Raw genomic sequence first — 20,264 nt, 5'->3', positions numbered from 1 at the left:
ATACTTGTGGTGAGACGGGCCACATTGCCAGGTTTTGCCCTCGAGCACCGAGCAACTCTCAGCATTAGGGTTCTCGTGCCATGGTACAGGCACCAGATGTTCCACAGCCCGCCCAACCAGCCAGAGGTGGGGGTAGAGGTGCTAGAGGTGGAGGTAGAGGTACTAGAGGTGGAGCTCAGGTCGTTAGAGGTGGAGGCCAGCCAGCAGCAGGCCGTCCCAGAGAGGTAGATCAGAGTGGTGGGACCCAGCCCCGATGTTATGCTCTTCAGGCCAGGCCCGAGGCTGAGGCTTCAGATGCAGTTATTACAAGTACGGTTCTGGTTTGTGATAGAGATGCTTCAGTGTTATTTGATCCGGGGTCTACGTATTCGTATGTGTCATCTTATTTTGCCCCGTACTTGGTCATTCCTAGTGATGCATTGAGTGTTCCTATTTATGTGTCTACACCGGTGGGTGACTCTATTGTGGTCGATCGAGTTCATCGTTCTTGTGTTGTAGTGATTGGGGTTTTTAGACATGGTTGACTTTGATATTATATTGGGGATGGACTAATTATCACCTTACCACGCTATCTTGGACTGTCATGCCAAGACTGTGACCTTAGCTTTACCGGGTATGCCTCGTTTAGAGTGGAGAGGGGCTCCTGGTCATTCTACCCGCAGTGTTATATCGTATGAGAAGGCTCGGCGTATGGTCGGGAAGGGGTGTTTGGCCTATTTAGCCTATGTTCGTGATTCTAGTGCTGAGGTTCCTTCTATTGATTCTGTGCCCGTCGTTCGTGAGTTTCCTCATGTTTTCCCTTCAGACCTGCCGGGTATGCCACCCGATAGGGATATTAATTTTTGCATTGATTTGGCTTCGGGCACTTAGCCCATTTCCATTCCGCCGTATCGCATGGCCCCGCCCGAGTTGAAGGAGTTAAAGGAACAGTTGTAGGATTTGCTTGAGAAGGGTTTCATTAGACCCAGTGTTTCACCTTGGGGTGCGCTGGTGTTATTTGTCAAGAAGAAGGATGGGTCAGTAAGAATGCGTATTGATTTCCGGCAATTGAATAAGGTAACGATCAAGAATAGGTATCCACTGCCGAGGATTGATGATTTGTTCGACCAGCTTCAGGGTGCCAGGTTATTTTCCAAGATTGACTTGCGATCTACCTACCATCAGTTGAGGATTAGGGCATCTGATGTCCCTAAGACAGCTTTCCGCACTCGGTACGGGCATTATGAGTTCTTGGTTATGTCATTCGGGTTGACAAATGCCCCAACAGCTTTTATGGACTCGTTCGTGATAGTCTTCATTGATGATATATTGATATATTCCCGCAGCCAGGAGGAGCACGAGCAACACCTTAGAGTGGCTCTTCAGACTCTGAGGGATAGTCGTTAATATGCTAAGTTCTCGAAGTGTGAATTCTGGTTGAGTTCAGTTGCATTTCTGGGTCATGTCGTATCAGCAGAGGGTATTCAGGTGGACCCAAAGAAGATTGAGGCAGTCAAGAACTGGCCTAGACCAGCATCAGCTACGGAGATTCGGAGTTTCTTGGGGTTGGCAGGCTACTATCGTCGGTTCGTGGAGGGGTTTTCATCTATTGCAGCCCCGATGACCAGGTTGACCCAGAAGGGTGCCCAGTTCAGGTGGTCGGATGAGTGTGAGGAGAGCTTTCAGAAGCTCAAGACAGCTCTGACTACGGCACCGGTGTTGGTTTTGCCCACAGGTTCAGGCCTTATACAGTCTATTATGATGCTTCCCTTGTTGGGCTTGGAGCAGTGCTGATGCAGGATGGCAAAGTCGTTGCCTATGCATCGAGGCAGTTGAAGATTCATGAGAAGAACTATCCGGTTCATGATTTGGAGTTGGCAGCCATAGTTCACGCATTGAAGATTTGGAGGCATTACCTGTATGGAGTGGCATGTAAGGTGTTCACGGATCACAAGAGTCTTCAGTACTTGTTCAAGCAAAAGGAGTTTAATTTGAGGCAGAGGAGGTGGTTGGAGTTGTTGAAGGACTATGATATCACCATTTTATATCATCCGGGAAAGGCCAATATGGTAGCCGATGCTTTGAGTAGGAAGTCAGCCAGTATGGGCAGTCTTGCTTATATTCCGGTCGGTGAGAGGCTGCTTGCTTTGGATGTCCAAGCTTTGGCCAATCAGTTCGTGAGACTGGATGTTTCTGAGCCCAGTCGTGTGTTAGCTTGCACGGTCGCTCGTTCTTCATTATTGGAGCGTATCCGTGATCGGCAATATGATGATCCCCATTTGTGTGTCCTTAGAGACACGATGCAGCGCGGAGGTGCCAGGCAGGTTACCTTAGATGATGATGGAGTTTTAAGATTGCAGGGCCGAGTATGTGTGCCTAATGTGGATGGGCTCCGAGAGTTGATTTTGGAGGAGGCCCATAGCTCTCGGTACTCTATTCATCCGGGCGCCGCGAAGATGTATCAGGATTTGCGGCAGCATTATTGGTGGCATAGAATGAAGAAGGATATCGTAGAATATGTGGCTCGTTGTTTGAATTGTCAGCAGGTTAAGTACGAGCATCAGAGGCTTGGTGGTTTATTTCAGAGGATTGAGCTTCCCGAGTGGAAGTGGGAGCGGATCACTATGGATTTTGTTACTGGGCTTCCGCAGACTCGGAAGAAGTTCGACGCAGTATGGGTCATTGTTGATAGGCTGACCAAGTCAGCACATTTCATTCCTGTGGCAGTCTCCTATTCTTCTGAGAGGTTAGCTGAGATCAATATTCGGGAGATTGTTCGCCTTCATGGTGTGCTCGTATCTATCATTTCGGACCGGGGTACGCAGTTTACCTCACGCTTCTGGAGAGCAGTTCAGCGAGAGTTGGGCACACGGGTTGAGTTGAGCACAGCATTTCATCCCCAGACGGACGGTCAGTCAGAGCGGACTATTCAGATTTTGGAGGATATGCTCCGAGCTTGTGTTATTGACTTTGGAGGTTCGTGGGATCACTTTTTGCCTTTAGCGGAGTTTGCCTACAACAACAGCTACCAGTCGAGCATTCAGATGGCTCCTTATGAGGCTTTATATGGTAGGCGGTGTCGGTCTCCGGTCAGATGGTTTGAGCCGGGAGAGGCTCGATTGTTGGGTACAGATTTGGTTCAGGAGGCCTTGGACAAGGTCAGGATCATTCAGGATAGGCTTCTTTCAGCTTAGTCCAGGCAAAAGAGCTATGCAAACCGCAAGGTTCGAGATGTGGCTTTTGTGGTTGGTGAGCGGGTATTGCTCCGAGTGTCGCCTATGAAGGGCGTGATGAGATTTGGGAAGAAGGGCAAGCTTAGCCCTAGGTTCATTGGTCTGTTTGAGATTCTTGATCGGGTGGGAGAGGTGGCTTATGTCTTACCGTCGAGCTTATCGGCTGTGCATCCAGTGTTTCATGTGTCCATGCTTCGGAGGTATCACGGCGATCCATCCCACGTGTTAGATTTCAGCACTGTCCAGATGGACAAGGACTTGTCTTATGAGGAGGAGCCGGTGGCTATTCTAGACCGGCAGATTCGTCAGTTGAGATCAAAGAGTTTTCCTTCTGTTCCTGTTCAGTTGAGAGGTCAGCCTCCTGAGGCATCGACCTGGGAGTCCGAGTCTGATATGCGGAGTCGTTATCCCCATCTTTTCCCCGACTCAGGTACTTCCTTCTTCTGTCCGTTCAAGGACGAACGGTTGTTTTAGAGATGGAGAATGTGACGACCCAAAGGGGTCATCACCTGTTTTAATTGAATTCTATGACTCCGAGGCCTTGAAAACCTGATTTAGAGTCACCTCGAATTGCGTGCGCAGTCCGGGCGCGTAGCCGGAAAGCTTAAATATGAAATTCTATGAAAAATGCTAAGTTTTGGATGTTAAAATGAATAAATTTGACCTTGGTCAACGTTTTGGGTAAACGGACCCAGACCCATGATTTGACGGTCCCGGAGGGTCCGTAGAAAAATATGGGACTTGGGCGTGTCCCCAGAATCGAATTCTGTGGTCCCAAACCCGAGAAATGAATTTTTTAGAAAAATTGTTTTCTGAAATTGTTTTTAAGGAAATTTGAAATGAAATCTGATTAGAAAGCGATGGTACCGGGCCCGTATTTTGGTTCCGGCGCCCGGTACAGGTCTTATATATGTTTTAAGTCCTTCCTGTGAAATTTGGTTGAAAACGGACGTCGTTTGACGTGATTCGGACCTAAATTGGAAAATTTGATATTTTATGAAGTTTGAAAGAATTCATGGATTTTGAGGTTTAATTCTATGTTTATGATGTTATTTTGGCGATTTGATCGCACAAATAAGTTCGTAGAATGTTTTTGAGGTTGTGTGTATACTTGGGTTGGAGTATGTTTTTGAGGTTGTGTGTATACTTGGGTTGGAGTTCCGAGGGCTCGGGTGAGGTTCGACTAGGTTCCGGGATGCCTTAGGCTTAGAAAATCAGATGTTGCAGGTACAGGAGTTGCAGGTCTCTGAACCCTCTAATGCGGTCCGCGAGAAATCGCGTGCGACCGCGGAGGGGCCAGCGCGGCCGCGGTCGCCTTTGTGCGGGGCGCGGTGGAGGCTATGCGGCCGCAGTCGGCTTTGTGCGGTCCGCACACGGTGCTGAACTGCAGGTCTTCAGGTAAGCCTGTGCAGCCGCGGTCCATTTAATGCGGTCCGCACAGGGGGTCTCAGAGGGGTATAAATAAACAGGATTTTCAGTCATTTTTCATTTTTCTAACTCTAAAAACATAAGAGGCAATTTTTCAAACAACCCTTCTTCTCCAAAACGTTGGTAAGTGATTTCTAACTTATTTTCTTCACTCCTTAACATCTTTTGACATGATTTCAACTTTCAAGCAAAGATTTTCATGGGGGAATTTGGGTGTTTTTGGTAGAACCTAGGTTTTTCAAAAAAATTGGGGATTTGGACCTCAATTTGAGGTCCGATTTCAAAACAAATTATATATTTGAGTTCGTGGGGAAATGGGTAATCGGGTTTTGGTTCGAGCCTCGGGTTTTGACCACGTGGGCCCGGGGGCGCTTTTGATTTTTTGGGTGAAATTTTCGAAAAAAACTCATTTTCATGCATTGGGGTTGATTCATTTAGCACTTATTGATGTAATTAAGTAATTTGTGATTAGATACGAGCGAATTGGCGGTGGAATCAAGGGGTAAAGCTATAATTGAGGCTTGAGTTGTGTTCAAGGCATCGAGGTAAGTGTTTGGTCTAACCTTAGCTTGAGGGACTAGGAGTTGAGTCCTATTTGCTATGTGGTATGAGTCGTGTACGACGTATAGGCATGGTGACGAGTATCTATACGTTGGTGTTTAGCATGACCGTGAGCCCTCATATTGTGAATATCTTGATTTCATTGTATTCTTCATGCTTTGGTGATGATTTCTAGTTGTTGTAAAAAGTTTGTGGAAGGAATTGAGACCTTTGAACATNTCGAATTGCGTGAGCTGTCCGGGCGCGTAGCCGGAAAGCTTAAATGAGAAATTCTGTGAAAAATGCTAAGTTTTGATTTTAAAATGAATAAATTTGACCTTGGTCAACGTTTTGGGTAAACGGATCCGGACCCGTGATTTAACGGTCCCGGAGGGTCTGTAGGAAAATATGGGACATGGGCTTATGCCCGGAATCGAATTCCGAGGTCCCAAGCCCGAGAAATTGAATATTTTTGTAAAATTATTGTCTAAAAATGTTTAAGGAAATTTGAAATGAAAATTGGTTAGAACGTGTTGGTAGCGGGCCCGTATTTTGGTTCCGGCGCCCGGTACAGGTCTTATATATGTTTTAAGTCCTTCCTGTGAAATTTGGTTGAAAACGGACGTCGTTTGACGTGATTCGGACCTAAATTGGAAAATTTGATGTTTTATGAATTTTGGAAGAATTCATGGATTTTGAGGTTTAATTCGATGTTTATGATGTTATTTTGTCGATTTGATCGCACGAATAAGTTCGTAGAATATTTTTGAGGTTGCGTGTATACTTGGGTTGGAGTTCCGAGGGCTCGGGTGAGGTTCGAGTAGGTTCCGGGATGCCTTAGGCTTAGAAAATCAGATGTTGCAGGTTCAGGAGTTGCAGGTCTCTGAACCCTCTAATGCGGTCCGCGAGAAATTGCGTGCGACCGCGGAGGGGCTAGCGCGGCCGCGGTCGCCTTTGTGCGGGGCGCGGTGGAGGTTTTGCGGCCGCAGTCGGCTTTGTGCGGTCCGCACAGGGTACTGAACTGCAGGTCTTCAGGTAAGCCTATGCGGCCGCGGTCCATTTAACGCGGTCCGCACAGGGGGTCTCAAAGGGGTATAAATAAACGGGATTTTCAGTCATTTTTCATTTTTCAAAACCCTAAAAACATAAGAGGCGATTTTTCAAATAACCTTTCTTCTCCAAAACGTTGGTAAGTGATTTCTAACTTAATTTCTTCACTCTTTAACATCTTTTAACATGATTTCAACTTAAAATCAAAGATTTTCATGGGGGAAATTGGGTGTTTTGGGTAGAACCTAGGTTTTTCAAAAATTGGGGATTTGGACCTCAATTTGAGGTCCGATTTCAAAACAAATTATATATTTGAGTTCGTGGGGGAATGGGTAATCGGGTTTTGGTTCGAACCTCGGATTTTGACCACGTGGGCTCGGGGGCGCTATTTGGCTTTTTGGGTAAAATTTTGGAAAACTCACTTTCATGCATTGGGGTTGATTCATTTAGCGTTTATTGATGTAATTAAGTAATTTGTGATTAGATACGAGCGAATTGGCGGTGGAATCAAGGGGTAAAGCTATAATTGAGACTTTAGTTGTGTTCAAGGCATCGAGGTAAGTGTTTGGTCTAACCTTAGCTTGAGGGACTAGGAATTGAGTCCTATTTGCTATGTGGTATGAGTCGTGTACGACGTATAGGAATGGTGACGAGTATCTATACGTTGGTATCTAGCAAGACCGTGAGTCCTTATATTGTGAATATCTTGATTTCATTGTATTCTTCATGTTTTGGTGATGATTTCTAGTTGTTGTGAAAAATTTGTGGAAGGAATTGAGACCTTTGAACATCATGGAGCATTGGCTCGAGTTATATTATGAATTGTGAAAGAATATGAGATGATTGAACCTTTTGGAGCATTGGCTCAAGTGGTAAAGTGATCTATGAATTAAAAGTGAAAGCAAAAGAGAAAGAGTTATTAAATTGTTCTCTTGCCGGGATATTTGTTGCTTTATGAATTATCTCCCTTGCCGGGATGTTGAGATTGTTAATGTTATACCCTTGCCGGTATTTAATTGGTTAATTGTGTTCCCTTGCCGGGATTTCTATTATTGTTTTGCTTATTCCCTTGCCCCTTGTTTGTGATTGTTGTTTGGGTGAGGAAGAGTGTTAAAGCACGAAGGGTGATGCCGTGCATTGTTGCTATTGTGAGGAAAGAGTGTAAAGCACGAAGGGTGATGCCGTGCCGCACGATGTACCATTCCGTGCCAATTCTATTGATTATATGTGAGGAAAGAGAGTAAAAGCACGAAGGGTAATGCCGTGCACATTTTATTATTCTAATTGCTTTGGTGAGGAAAGAGAGTAAAAGCACGAAGGGTGATGTCGTGCACGTTTTCATTATATTATTGCTTGGTGAGGACGAGAGTAAAAGCACGAAGGGTGATGCCGTGCACTTATTTGATTTCTGCTTCTTGTTGACATTGTAGTTATGTCGATCCTTTCCTTACTTGATGTTTTATTCGGAGTTGTTAACTTTCCCCACAGCATGCTCCCCCTCCCATATCGGTTGGTTATCTCTGTATCTCTGTTCCGCTGTATATATATATTTAACTGCACAGGTTTATATGGTAGTCTGGTCTAGCCTCGTCACTACTTCGTCGAGGTTAGGCTAGGCACTTACCAGCACATGGGGTCGGTTGTGCTGATACTACACTCTGTGCTCTTTTGCACAGATCCAGGTCCCGGAGTAGCATTTGGTCATCAGCAGTAGATTGGGAGCTATCCTTCAGTCCGAGACTCCGAGGTAGCCCTGCTGGCGTTCGCAGGCCCGGCGTCTCTTCTATCAGTTTTAATGTTCTGTTGTCATTTGTACTCGAGACAGACTATGTTCCCTTCTTTCAAACACTTATTTATAGTAATCCTAGACAGTCCGTGGATGTTGTGACACCAGGTTCTGGTTAGAGGCATGTGTTGGTCTTCAGGATATTTTGGTTTTATATTTTAGTTAAGACTTCCGCTAAATTTCTTATTCCGCTGTTATTTAATTGTTTATTTCGGTTAATTTAATTGGTTAAAAAGGAATTAAAAACAAAAAGAGTAATGATTTCTAAGATCGTGGCTTGCCTAGCTTCTACGAGTAGGCGCCATCACGACTCCCGAGGGTGGAAAATCCGGGTCGTGACAGAGATGGCAACTTTGACACTTACTAATGGTCCAATAATACTATTATAAATGCGATGACTCACGGATTTATTAAGGACAACAGTAGATTCAAATAAGTTACCAAATGGGTAAAAGTTCCTTTTTATTAAAAGTCTCCGTATTCATAATCCATTAATTAACAGTTATCACAAGCCGGGAAGAAGCAATATCAACTTCAATAATTTCAAGGCAAGCAATACAAGCATGCGCAAATCATGCCGAGGACGTACGACCCCATCCTACAATATTTAAATTGTGCACTGCCAGAGGGTCGAATGGCGCGAACCATAGATACATCTATTTAATCTACCGAGGCGTTCGGCCCGTTCCACAATATATAAACACATTCAAACGGTCAGTTAAGAACTCATCAGGGGGCAATTTGTCCAAGGAAAAACCAATTCTCTTTAACAATTCAAGAAAATGAAGGTAAATCATTTTAGAAATTTAATTACTAATTCGATGTGATTTAAGCAAATTCGAACTATCAATAAGATTACAAACATTCCAAGTATAATATGCTTTCGGGTCCTAGACTACCCGGACTTAAACATAATAGTAGCTACGCACGGACTCTCGTCACCTCGTGCATACGTAGCCCCCACAAATAGGAGCACATAACCAATTAACTCACCTATGGGGACAATACCCTCTTACAAGGTTAGAAAGGAGACTCACCTCGCTCCGAAGATCCATAACCGGCATTCCACGCCCTTCCGAATACTTGAATCGATGCTAAATACTCCCAAAACTAGCCAATGATTATGCAAATTCATTAATATACGATAAACTACTCATATTAATCCAATTTATAACAATTCCTAACCCCGATTGGAAAGTTGACAAAAACGCCCTCGGGCCCACGTGCCCGGATTCCGAAATTTTTTGAAGATTAAGCTTACCCATGACTCCATGAACTCAAATATATGATTTTCTCTTAATTTCATACCCAAATCGTGGTCAAATTCCAAGAATATCAATTTTCTAGGTTTCCCCTCAAACCCCAAGTTTTCTACAAATTTCCTTGTCCAAAGCCGTATATAATCATGTATTTAACTCAAAACTAACACAAATTACTTACCTCATGCTTGGTGGTGAAAATGGCACCTCAAAGTTGCTCCAAATCGGCTCCAATGGAAGAAAATGAGGTTAAAATGAACCCAATCCCCGATTTAAAAGAACCTCACTGCCTCCAGCATTTCCGCATCTGCGGTCAGGGGACTACATCTGCGAGGAGACGATCGCATCTACGAAATGGGGAGAGAAGGCCGGGACCGCTTCTGCGGTCTGGAGCCGCATTTGCGGAGCCGCATCTGCGGCTTGGGAGCCGCTTCTGCGTTCCTGGCCTGGCCTGCCTGGGCCACTTCTGCGATACGAGGACCACATCTGCGGTCTCACACCTGCGGTCCACCAACCGCAGGTGCGGTTATGACAGAAGCAGCAAACTTCAGCCCTTCTCAAACAAATCCATTTTCGATCCGCTAACAACCCGGAATCCACTCGAGGCCCCCGGGACCCCAACCAATCATACCAACCAGTCCCAAAACACATTATGGACTTGCTCGAGGCCTCAAATCATATCGCGATCTCCAATCCAAGCTTTATGAACTTTAGAATTTCAAACTTCTACTTTCGATGTTTAAACCTATCAAATCACGTCCGATTGACTTCAAATTTTGCACACAAGTCATATTCGACATTACGAGCCTACTCCAACTTTAGGAATTGGATTCCGACCCCGATATCAAAAGGTCCACTTCCGGTCAAACTTCTCAAAAGCTTTCAAATTTCTATCTTTAGCCAAATGACTCCAAAATGACCCACAGACCTCCGAATTCACTTCCTATCGCGCTCCCAACTCCTGAATCACCATACGGAGCTGCTCCCTGGCTCGAAATCCCAAACGGACATCGATAACACTGAAATGTACTTCAACCCAACTTATAAAATTTTCTCCAAAATGCTAACTTCCACAATATGCGCCAAAACGCTCCCGGGTCATCCAAAAGCCGACCCGGATATACGCCCGAGTCGGAAATCATCATAAACCTGCTGGAACCTTCGAATCCTGATTCCGAGGTCGTTTACTCAAAAATCCAATCTTAGCTAATTCTTTCAACTTAAAGCTTCTGAAATGAGACTTTCCTCTCCAAGTCGACTCCGAACTTTCCGAAATTTAATTTCGACCACGCGTACAAGTCATAATACCTGAATTGAAGCTGCTTATGGCCTCGAACTGCTAAACGGTGCGCTAGGGCTCAAAACGACCGGTCGGGTCGTTACAAGGAGTAAGATCTGCGTACACTCTACCCTACCCAGACCCTAGTTTGTTGTTGGTGGTGACTATATGTGGCAGTGGAAGCATAGAATTTACAAGAAAAAAGCATTTTCATTTTTGAAAAGAAGGTTAACTTCACTAGTTTTCAAGTATAGGATCAAAGCCATTAAGTTTTTTCCTTAATCAATACATGGGGCGCAGCTTAAACATGTTGAAAATTCTTGTGTTTTTAATGAAGTATTGTTAAGTGCAGTAATAGGTAAACAAAATTCTTCAGCTGGTAATGGATAATGGTATTGTCCAAGTGATATTATCGGTACCAGATGGCATTGTAACTGGAATCAAATACAATGGTGTTGACAATTTGCTTGAGATTCTAAATGATGATGAAACAAACAGAGGGTAATTCTATCTGCCATTTCTTTCGTCAAATGCTTCTGATATTTTTCTCTTTAAGAAAAACAAGAAGAAGAGGTCTGCTATAAATATATAACTTCTCTCTTTCATCATGAAAATGGATTAACTAAGTTTCCCTTGCAAAAGGAATTAATTGAATGTGACACTTGGTAAATGTTTCGTCTAGATACTGGGATGTTGTCTGGAGTTGGGCTGGGACTAAAGGAACTACTGGAATTGTTGGTTCTTGATAAAAGAAATTAAGGGAAATAACTGGGAAGATGACAAGAAAATAAAAAAATATACTGGAATAGATGTAAAAGGAACTGAAGCTGAAAATACTATATTATTTTACTGCATTTTGGACTACAATTTATAAGAGAAATACTAATTTAAAAGACCTAAAAATCTGCTGAAAATAACTAACTCCTAGAGACTAGTTCACTCCTAAAGACTAGTTCAAAATTATTTCAAATCCAAACTAAATTACTGCAGTAAATAGCTGAAACAGTAAAATAATTTTACTGAGAGCAGCTTCTAAAGCATATTTCTAACAGGAATATTTGAAAGGTATATATACCCTACCCCAAGCCACTGACCATAGGGTTCCCAAAAAACAAAAACTGTTAGTAAAACCAAAATTGTTTTGAGCAATAAGATTGTTTCACCAATATAATGTAGGCTCATATGCACAACCTATAAGGTCATATTGGAAACAGATGATCAAATCCTTCTCAAGGAATTGGGATGTGTCACTTCAGGACAAGCTTATTCCCCTGAACATAGACAAAAGGTTTTGTTTTGCTTTTCTCTCCCTTTGTTAGATTTTTGTTGGTATTTTTTGAACCTAGAAAAGCGAAAAGACATTATACATGATGACTAACCAGAAGTATGAATGTTCAGGTTTATAATGCTTAAAGGTTCCTCAGGTTTCTATTCTGATGCAATTTATGAGCATTTAGAGGGATGGCCTGCTTTCAACCTTGATGAGACTAGGATCGCATTCAAGCTCAGAAAAGACAAGTAATACTCATTTTCTCTTCATCCAATCTGTTAACTTTTTCTTACTGGCATATCTTTTTAAGTTCTCATATTTACATAATGAAATGTATAATATTAGTGATTAATGTTTGTATATATCAAAGACACGATGTCATCTCTTATGTATGAAGGATGTTTTATTGTTTAATTAATCTTGAACATCAACCAGGTTACATTACATGGCAATCGCAGATAACAGGCAGAGATACATGACCTTACCTGATGACAGGTTACCAGATAGAGGACAACCACTTGTTTATCCAGAAGCAGTCCTACTTGTCAATCCCGTGGAGCCTGAGTTCAAAGGCGAGGTACATAATTTCTTCTACCATTTGCTGATGTATAATATAATCAAGTACTCCATTAAATGTATGTTCTCTTTAACAACTTAAGGTTTTAGATAGGATAGTTACACACATATCTGCATCTCTATTTATCCATTTACATAATGTGTCAGTAATGTTACTTCTGTTAACTGGCTGTTGATTCTTGATTGATCAATCCTATCAGGTCGATGACAAGTATCAATACTCATGTGAGGACAAAGATCTCAAGGTTCATGGATGGATTTGTATGGATCCACCACTGGGGTTCTGGACAATTATTCCCAGTGACGAATTTCGATCCGGGGGACCCCTTAAACAAAACCTCATTTCTCATGTTGGTCCAACTACTCTTTCTGTGAGTAGTAATCTGCAGCCATGGAAGAAAGTCTTTGGACCAGTTTTTATATATCTTAATTCTGTCACTGTAGGGGAGGATCCCCTTACTCTCTGGAAGGATGCCAAAGAACAGGTATAATCAAGATAGTTCTATGTACTTGTCACGACTCGGAATTCCCGCCCTCGGGACCGTGATGACGCCCAACGTCACACTTGCTAGGCAAGCCAACGTTAGAGTGTTATTAACCAATTTTCTTTATATTTAATGATTACGAGTAAACAAACTTAAACAAGTAGAAATAATTGCGGAAGGAAGTAATGAGTCTCATTATATATATATATATATATATATATATATATATATATATATATATATATATATATATATATATATATATATACACACACACTACCAATATTATAGCTATTATTACCCAGAATCCGGTGTCACGACTCACGAACAAACCAGAATTTTCTACAAACATTGGTCTGAAGGAAATTACAACTATTTTGAAAAGAAAGAAAACAAAAATGTAGAAATATAAAAGGGGACACCAGTTCCTGCAGACGCCTGCAAGACTACGTTGGGTCTCCAAACTTAGTAACCTGAAGCCAATTTCTCAATCAGCCACTGCCTGCTCCGTAATCTGCACTGAAAGTGCAGAGTGCAGTATCAGTACAACCGACCCCATGTATTGGTAAGTGCCGAGCCTAATCTCGACGAGGTAGTAACGAGGCTACGGCAGGGCAATTACAATATAACCTGTATACAGTATGAAATAAAGCGGAAAGAAGTACGGAACAAAATGAAACAGTATTTGGAAGGAAGGAATACAGATCTCAAGTATCTCATCAGTACCCAGCTATAACCAATCCTTAAGTGAAACGCAAACTACAGAATAACTTGCACAGTAGAAGAAAGATACATAAACACATAAACTGATGCGGCGCGCATCCCAATCCCGCCATATAATCAATATCAATATGAACATTCACCCTTATTACTCCATATCAATCCGCCCTTATTCCTCCTGTTGCGGCGTGCAACCCGATCCCACCGTACAATAGTAATTCACCCTTATTTCTCTTCAATATACCACCCTTATTACTCCTGTTGCGGCGCATAACTCGATCCCACCATATAATAACATTTCACCCTTATTCCTCCTCAATACATCACCCTTATTCCTCCTGTTGCGGCATGCAACCCGATCCCACCATATCAATACCAATCACACAATAAGAACAAGAATGTCACAATTTAACTCAAACTCCCCACTATATTTAAACCTCAAACTAAAGCAACGGAAAGCTGTACAATTATGAAACTTCACTCAAATTATACTACTCAGCAAAATCAACCCAAAATATACCATAAAACACCGATAACCGAATTGAGCCAATAATATGAGACAATGAAAATATGAAATAGCTAATTCCTTCAACAATGACAAACAATGTCTAACAAGTAGCAATGAAGCATGGAAATACTAGTGAAGCATGTAGCAGTTAAGACAAGGAACAATATATTATGAACGGGAAGGAAACGGGCAAAACGGATAAATTGGTGGCGTATAGGTACTCATCACCTCACCTATACGCCACACACATGGATTTCACATAGCAATTAAGTCGGGGATCCCTAATCCCTCGAGTCAAAGTTAGACACAACACTTACCTCAAGCCCACGGCCAACTCAAAGCTCAGTCACCGTGTTTCCTCCAGTTTCCACCTCTGACACTCGTATCTAGTCATAATTAACTTAACAGCATCAATTATCGCTAAAGAAATCAATTCCAATACATAATTATAAGTTTCCCAACATTTCCCCCAAAAAGTCAAAAATCGTTCTCGGGCCTGCTTGGTCAAAACCCGAAATTACCCGATTACTCATTCACCCCCGAGCCTGGATTTACAATTGGTTTTGGAATCCGACCTCAATTTGAGGTCTACATCCCCAAATTTGGAAATCCCTAATTTCTACCCGAAAATCCCCAATTCCACCATGAAAACCCTAGATTCTAGGATAAAATCTTGTAAAAAGAGGTAAAAGATTGAAAGAAACTAGTTAAGAATCACTTACTTATGATTTGGGAAGAAAAGATCTTTGGAAAATCGCCTCTTGTGTTCTAGGTTTTGAAAAATTGGAGAATGAATGAAAAATTCCGTCTAAGTTTGACTTATCAGCTGCAAATGTCGCATTTGCGACCTGAGCTTCACATTTGGGAAACTCGCAAATGCGAGTAAAGTATCGCAAATGCGAACTCGTCGCATTCCTGCACCCTTCGCAAATGCAAACTTTGACTTCCGCAAATGCGGACCTATTCTTCGCAAATGCGAAACTACCCAGTCTCCTCCCATGCTCGCAAATGCGAACTTTCTTCGCAAATGTGAGGCTCGCGTTTGCGAGCCAGACCTCGCAAATGCGATATCTGCAGACCTTAAGCATACCAGCTACGTTTTCTAAGTCCAAATCACTCTGTAGCCTATTCGAAACTCACGGGAGCCCTCGGGGCTCCAAACCGAACATGCACACAAGTCATAAAACATCATACAAACTTGCTCGTGCGATCAAATTCCCCAAATAGCATCTAGAACTATGAATTTAGCACCAAATCACATGAAATTCTTAAGAACATTTTGAAATTCCTCTTTTCTCAACCGGATGCCCGAATCACGTCAAATCAACTCCGATTTTTACCAAATTTCACAGACATGACTTAAATATTATTTTAAACTTGTACCGGGCTCCGGAACCAAAATACGGACCTGATACCAACAAGATCAAACATTAATCAAATTATTTAAATCATTAGATTTTCAGACTTACAATAACAAAAATTCATTACTCGGGCTAGGGACCTACGAATCTGATTCCGGGCATACGCCCAGGTCCCATATTTCAATACGGATCCACTGGGACTGTTAAAGTACGAGTCCGGGTCCGTTTACCCAAAACGTTAACCGAAGTCAACTAAATTCACTTTTAAATGCAATTTTTTTTATTAACTTTCAACATAAAAGCTTTTCGGAAACACGTTCGGACTGCGCACGAAAATCGAGGAGGAATAAAATCCTTTTCAAGTTTGAATTTTTTTATTTGGAATCTAGGTTCTTCTACTTCATATTTATTTAATATGAATATTTTCCCTCTTTTTTTATATCATTCCTTAAGAATGAGGTTTTGAAGGCTTCGAAACACGGAATCGAGCTCTAAAACATAAGATGACCTTTTGGGTCATCACATTCTCCACCTCTAGAACAACCGTTCGTCCTTGAACGGACATAGAAAAGTACCTGGGCTAGGAAAAAGGTGGGGATATCTACTCTGCATGTCAGACTCGGACTCCCAGGTAGCTGCCTCAACAGGCTGACCTCTCCACTTCACTCGAACCAAAGGATAACTATGCGATCTCAATTGATGAACCTGCCAGTCTAGAATAGTTATCTGCTCCTTCTCGTAGGTCAAATCCTTGTCCAACTAGATAGTGCTGAAATCTAACATGTGGGATGGATCTGCGTGATACTTTCGAAGCAGACACATAAAATAGTGGATGCACCGCTGATAAGCCTGGTGGCAACGCAAGTAGTAAGCCACCTCTCCCACTCGATCAAGAATCTGAAAAGGCCCGATAAACCTAGGGATTAACTCGCGCTTCTTCCCAAACCTTATTACACCCTTCATGGGCGACACCCGAAGCAACACTCTCTCTCCGACCATGAATGCAATATCACGAACCTTACGACAGGCATAACTCTTCTGCTTGGACTGAGCTGTACGAAGTCTATCCTGAATGATCTTAACCTTATCCAAGGCATCCTGTACCAATCTGTACCTAATAACCGAGCCTTCCCCGCTCGAACCACCCAATCGGCGATCGACACCGTCTACCATATAATGCCTCATAGGGAGCCATCTGGATGCTCGATTGATAGCTTTTGTTGTAGGCAAACTCCGCTAACGGCAAGAACTAATCCCAAGAACCTCTAAAGTCAATAACATAGGCGCGGAGCATATCCTCCAAGATCTGAATGGTACGCTCGGACTGTCCGTCCGTCTGAGAATGAAATGTTGTGCTCAACTCGACCCGCGTACCAACTCACGCTGTATTGCCCACCAGAAGTGCGAAGTAAAATACATACCTCGATCAGAAATGATAGACACGGGCATACCGTGAAAATAAACGATTTCACGGATATAAATCTCTGCCAACCGCTCCGAAGAATAGGAAACTGCCACAGGAATGAAATGCGCTGACTTGGTCAGTCTATCCACAATAACCCAAACTGCATCGAACTTCCTTTGAGTCCGTGGGAGACCAACAACGAAATCCATAGTGATATGCTCTCACTTCCACTCAGGAATCTCTATCTTCTGAAGCAAACCACCAGGTCTCTGATGCTCGTACTTTACTTGTTGACAATTTAGACACCGAGCTACATATGCAATAATATCCTTCTTCATCCTCCTCCACCAATAATGTTACCACAAGTCCTGATACATCTTGGCGGTTCCCGGATGAATAGAATACCGGGAACTGTGAGCTCCTCTAGAATCACCTCACAAATTCCATCAACATTAGGCACACAAACACGACCATGCATCCTCAAAACTCCACCATCTCCAACCGTAACCTGCTTGGCATCACCATGCCGCACCGTGTCCTTAAGGACGAGAAAATGAGGGTCATCATACTGCCGATCTCTGATAGGCTCAAATAAGGAAAACCGAGCAATGTGCAAGCTAAAAGACGACTGGGCTCCGAAATATCCAACCTCACGAACTGATTGTCCAAAGCCTGAACATCTAATGCAAGCGGTCTCTCACCAACCGGAATATATGCAAGACTACCTATACTAGCTGACTTCCTACTCAAAGCATTGACTATCACACCTTCTTTTTTCCCGAGGGGGAATAAAAAATTTTCCAATTTAAGTGACATTAATCGAAATGTGATTACTTATTTGTTTAGAGTCGCCACTTGGAATAATTATTGGTTTCCCAATTCACGGGTTTATTTTAAATCCCAGATCGAGGAAATTTGACTCTGTTTTAAAGTCTGCGAAACTAGAAGACCGGGTAAGAAATTCCGTTAAGCATGGAGACGGTTTTAGGCACTCCTGAGTTCTATGATTTTAGCACGGTCGCTCAACTATTAATAATTGGCCCAATTATCTGATTTATTACATGTTTTAAACCTATTGTGCATTTTCACTTTATAACCGCTTTTATTTATTTATGGAGTTATTTCTGGAACAAGTCACGATTGTCGTACACTTATTTGTTTTTGTACACATTGCAAATCGTATCACGGGGACCGTACCCACATGTGTATTTTTATTATTGTTCGAAGTTGTGGTCAGGTCACATGAAATGTGCACCCGAATTTGGGATTAAGTATCGTGACCATGCCACGGGAACCATACCCATGGCCACGATGATTTTATTAATTGCGCCTAAAGCAAACTACGATGTTCATAATTCTTGCTACATTCGGGATTCAGTGTGAAGCCAACAGATTAGGGAGGTGTATTGGGAGGGTGTAGGATTCAATACTAAAGGTTATTAAACTTATTTAAAGTAGAATAACTATAGCTAGACCCAACTAAGCTTAGTAGAATTCATTCTGTTATCATCCCAGACGAAGAAAGCAAATTCCCTTATCGAAACAATTTCACCAAGAATTAATCCCAAATCCAATTATCATTGTTTTAAAGTGAAAAGCATATGACCCATTAATACTAAAGAATGAAATAACGTTACAATGAAAATGACTATGTAAGAACGGCAAAATGCAGATAGAGTGACACTGAATAAGAGGAACAACAATAAGAACCAACAAGATAAAACACTGAGATTTGGAAATCTCAAAGTCAAAAATAGAATATAGAGAAATCGGACCTTTATTGTCGGAGGTGCAATACAACAAAACTAATGGCCATGGATCTTTCTCCAAAACTCGACCGGACAGCCTCGCCGACAAACTCAAAGAACGGCAACCGGACTCAACAGAAAGATTCACTTGATTTATTCCATTTTGGTTAGGATCTGCTGGATTTTCGGTTGAAAATGGAGCTGTTCTTGCTCAATGAGTAGGTCTCTTTTCAATTACGCCGATGGTGTATGAACATGAACAGGGACTTGAGCTCGACCGGAAAATTGAACGGAGCCTTCGAACGCGACTCGAATCGACCTCAACTTCAAATTTCGAAAATGAAAACTGGATGGAGGAATTTAAAGTGCATATGTTCGGATTTATCTTTAGAAACTCAAACATAAACTAGCTTAACAACAGAATCCTCCTCTTTCTTTTTCATCCATTATCTATATAATCTCAAGGAAACAGTGGAAAAATTTGAGGAAGAAAACTCCAAATCCGAGAAGAAATTTGTTTAGGGGTCAACGGCTGTCTCTCAAGTGAAAGAGAGAGTGAAGTCTCTCCTCAGATGTGGTAGGTGGCTCATTTTTCCTTAGAGATGAAGATAGTGTCGTTCTCTTTGTTGGGGTCAGGGAAAGTGTTTTGCTAGGTTGGAGTAATTGGGTGTTAACTCCAAGTCCGCCGTTCTTCTTCAAGGGGGTAATTCCAAATTAGGTCCTCACCTAATGTGTGTATTAGGGTTGTTTTAGGGAGTGAGGAGGGGATGAGCTTGGGTTGGTGAAAGAAGATTGGGCTATTGTGGAATTGTTTTGGCTCAGTTTCGATTTTGAGGTCAATTAATTAATTTTTAACCTAAAATGTAAAACAAACTAAAGTATTTTTGTATTTTAATGTAAACTACATGTTAATAAAGCAAGTAAAAATCTAAGGATGCAAAAAGCAAAAGAAAAATATTTTTTTTATCATTTTTGTGATTTGAAATGCTTCTAAAACATGTTGAAAGTGCAAATGAATGCAAAACAAATAGAAATAAAAATTTCTAAATTCTACAGAAGTCACTAAAACTATTTTTGAATATTTTAGGAGTAATTTCCTATGTAGGGAAAAAATTAGGTGCTCACAGCTGCCCCTCTTTGCTGGGAAACATGAAGAGTTTTCGGGCAAAGATAAAGTGAGCAATATGAACAATTTTTGCTCGTTTGATACTCCATGAGAAGTATTTTGAAAAAATTTGACCGAACATTGCTTTGGAGGTTGCCTACATATCCTTGACTATAAAAGAATCAGGTCTGTGTAGTTTTGGGAGAAATGTGGAATGATGAGTTTGAGATTCGAGTGAGGTTCTGTCGAGGCTCCGATCCGCAGTCCTGTTATTACATCAAAATCAAAATGAAAAAGACTAACTTAACCTATCAGCTATGAGTTACAAGATTCCTATCTATAAGTCTTCCGAAGCTTGATCTTGAGTCTTGAATGATTCTTCATGAAGACTTTTGATTTGAACCTTGATGCTTGCTAGCTGCAGGTGTTGGTTCAATCTTCTTCAGCTCTTCCAGATCAAGACGGGACATGTAGAGCTTGTGACTTCAATTATGTCTTGAGCAATCCACCTCTTTTCTCCGCTTCAGCACTT

General features: G+C 42.0%; 1 protein-coding gene and 1 long non-coding RNA gene across 2 annotated transcripts in view; one reads left to right on the top strand and one right to left on the bottom strand.

The window, feature by feature from the left end:
* The window catches only part of LOC109244502, a 43,164-nt gene extending 30,273 nt beyond the window's left edge, over positions 1 to 12,891 (top strand). The window contains exons 2-8 of the mRNA XM_019411606.1: positions 9,593 to 9,766; positions 10,913 to 11,055; positions 11,237 to 11,292; positions 11,731 to 11,842; positions 11,953 to 12,072; positions 12,260 to 12,401; positions 12,601 to 12,891. Of these exons, the coding sequence (XP_019267151.1) occupies positions 9,593 to 9,766; positions 10,913 to 11,055; positions 11,237 to 11,292; positions 11,731 to 11,842; positions 11,953 to 12,072; positions 12,260 to 12,401; positions 12,601 to 12,891 (1,038 nt within the window). The remainder of the gene's footprint in view (positions 1 to 9,592; positions 9,767 to 10,912; positions 11,056 to 11,236; positions 11,293 to 11,730; positions 11,843 to 11,952; positions 12,073 to 12,259; positions 12,402 to 12,600) is intronic.
* Positions 12,892 to 13,161: 270 nt separating this feature from the next.
* Positions 13,162 to 19,321, bottom strand: LOC109244505. Its single transcript, XR_002070704.1, has 2 exons — positions 18,655 to 19,321; positions 13,162 to 13,404 (listed from the first exon to the last, which is right to left on the bottom strand). It is a non-coding gene; the product is annotated as an uncharacterized LOC109244505 (long non-coding RNA).
* Positions 19,322 to 20,264: the final 943 nt, after the last annotated feature.

The sequence above is a fragment of the Nicotiana attenuata genome, unplaced genomic scaffold (genome assembly GCF_001879085.1).
Source record: "Nicotiana attenuata strain UT unplaced genomic scaffold, NIATTr2, whole genome shotgun sequence".
Taxonomy (NCBI): Eukaryota; Viridiplantae; Streptophyta; class Magnoliopsida; order Solanales; family Solanaceae; genus Nicotiana; species Nicotiana attenuata.
This window is presented reverse-complemented; position numbering and strand designations above follow the sequence as displayed.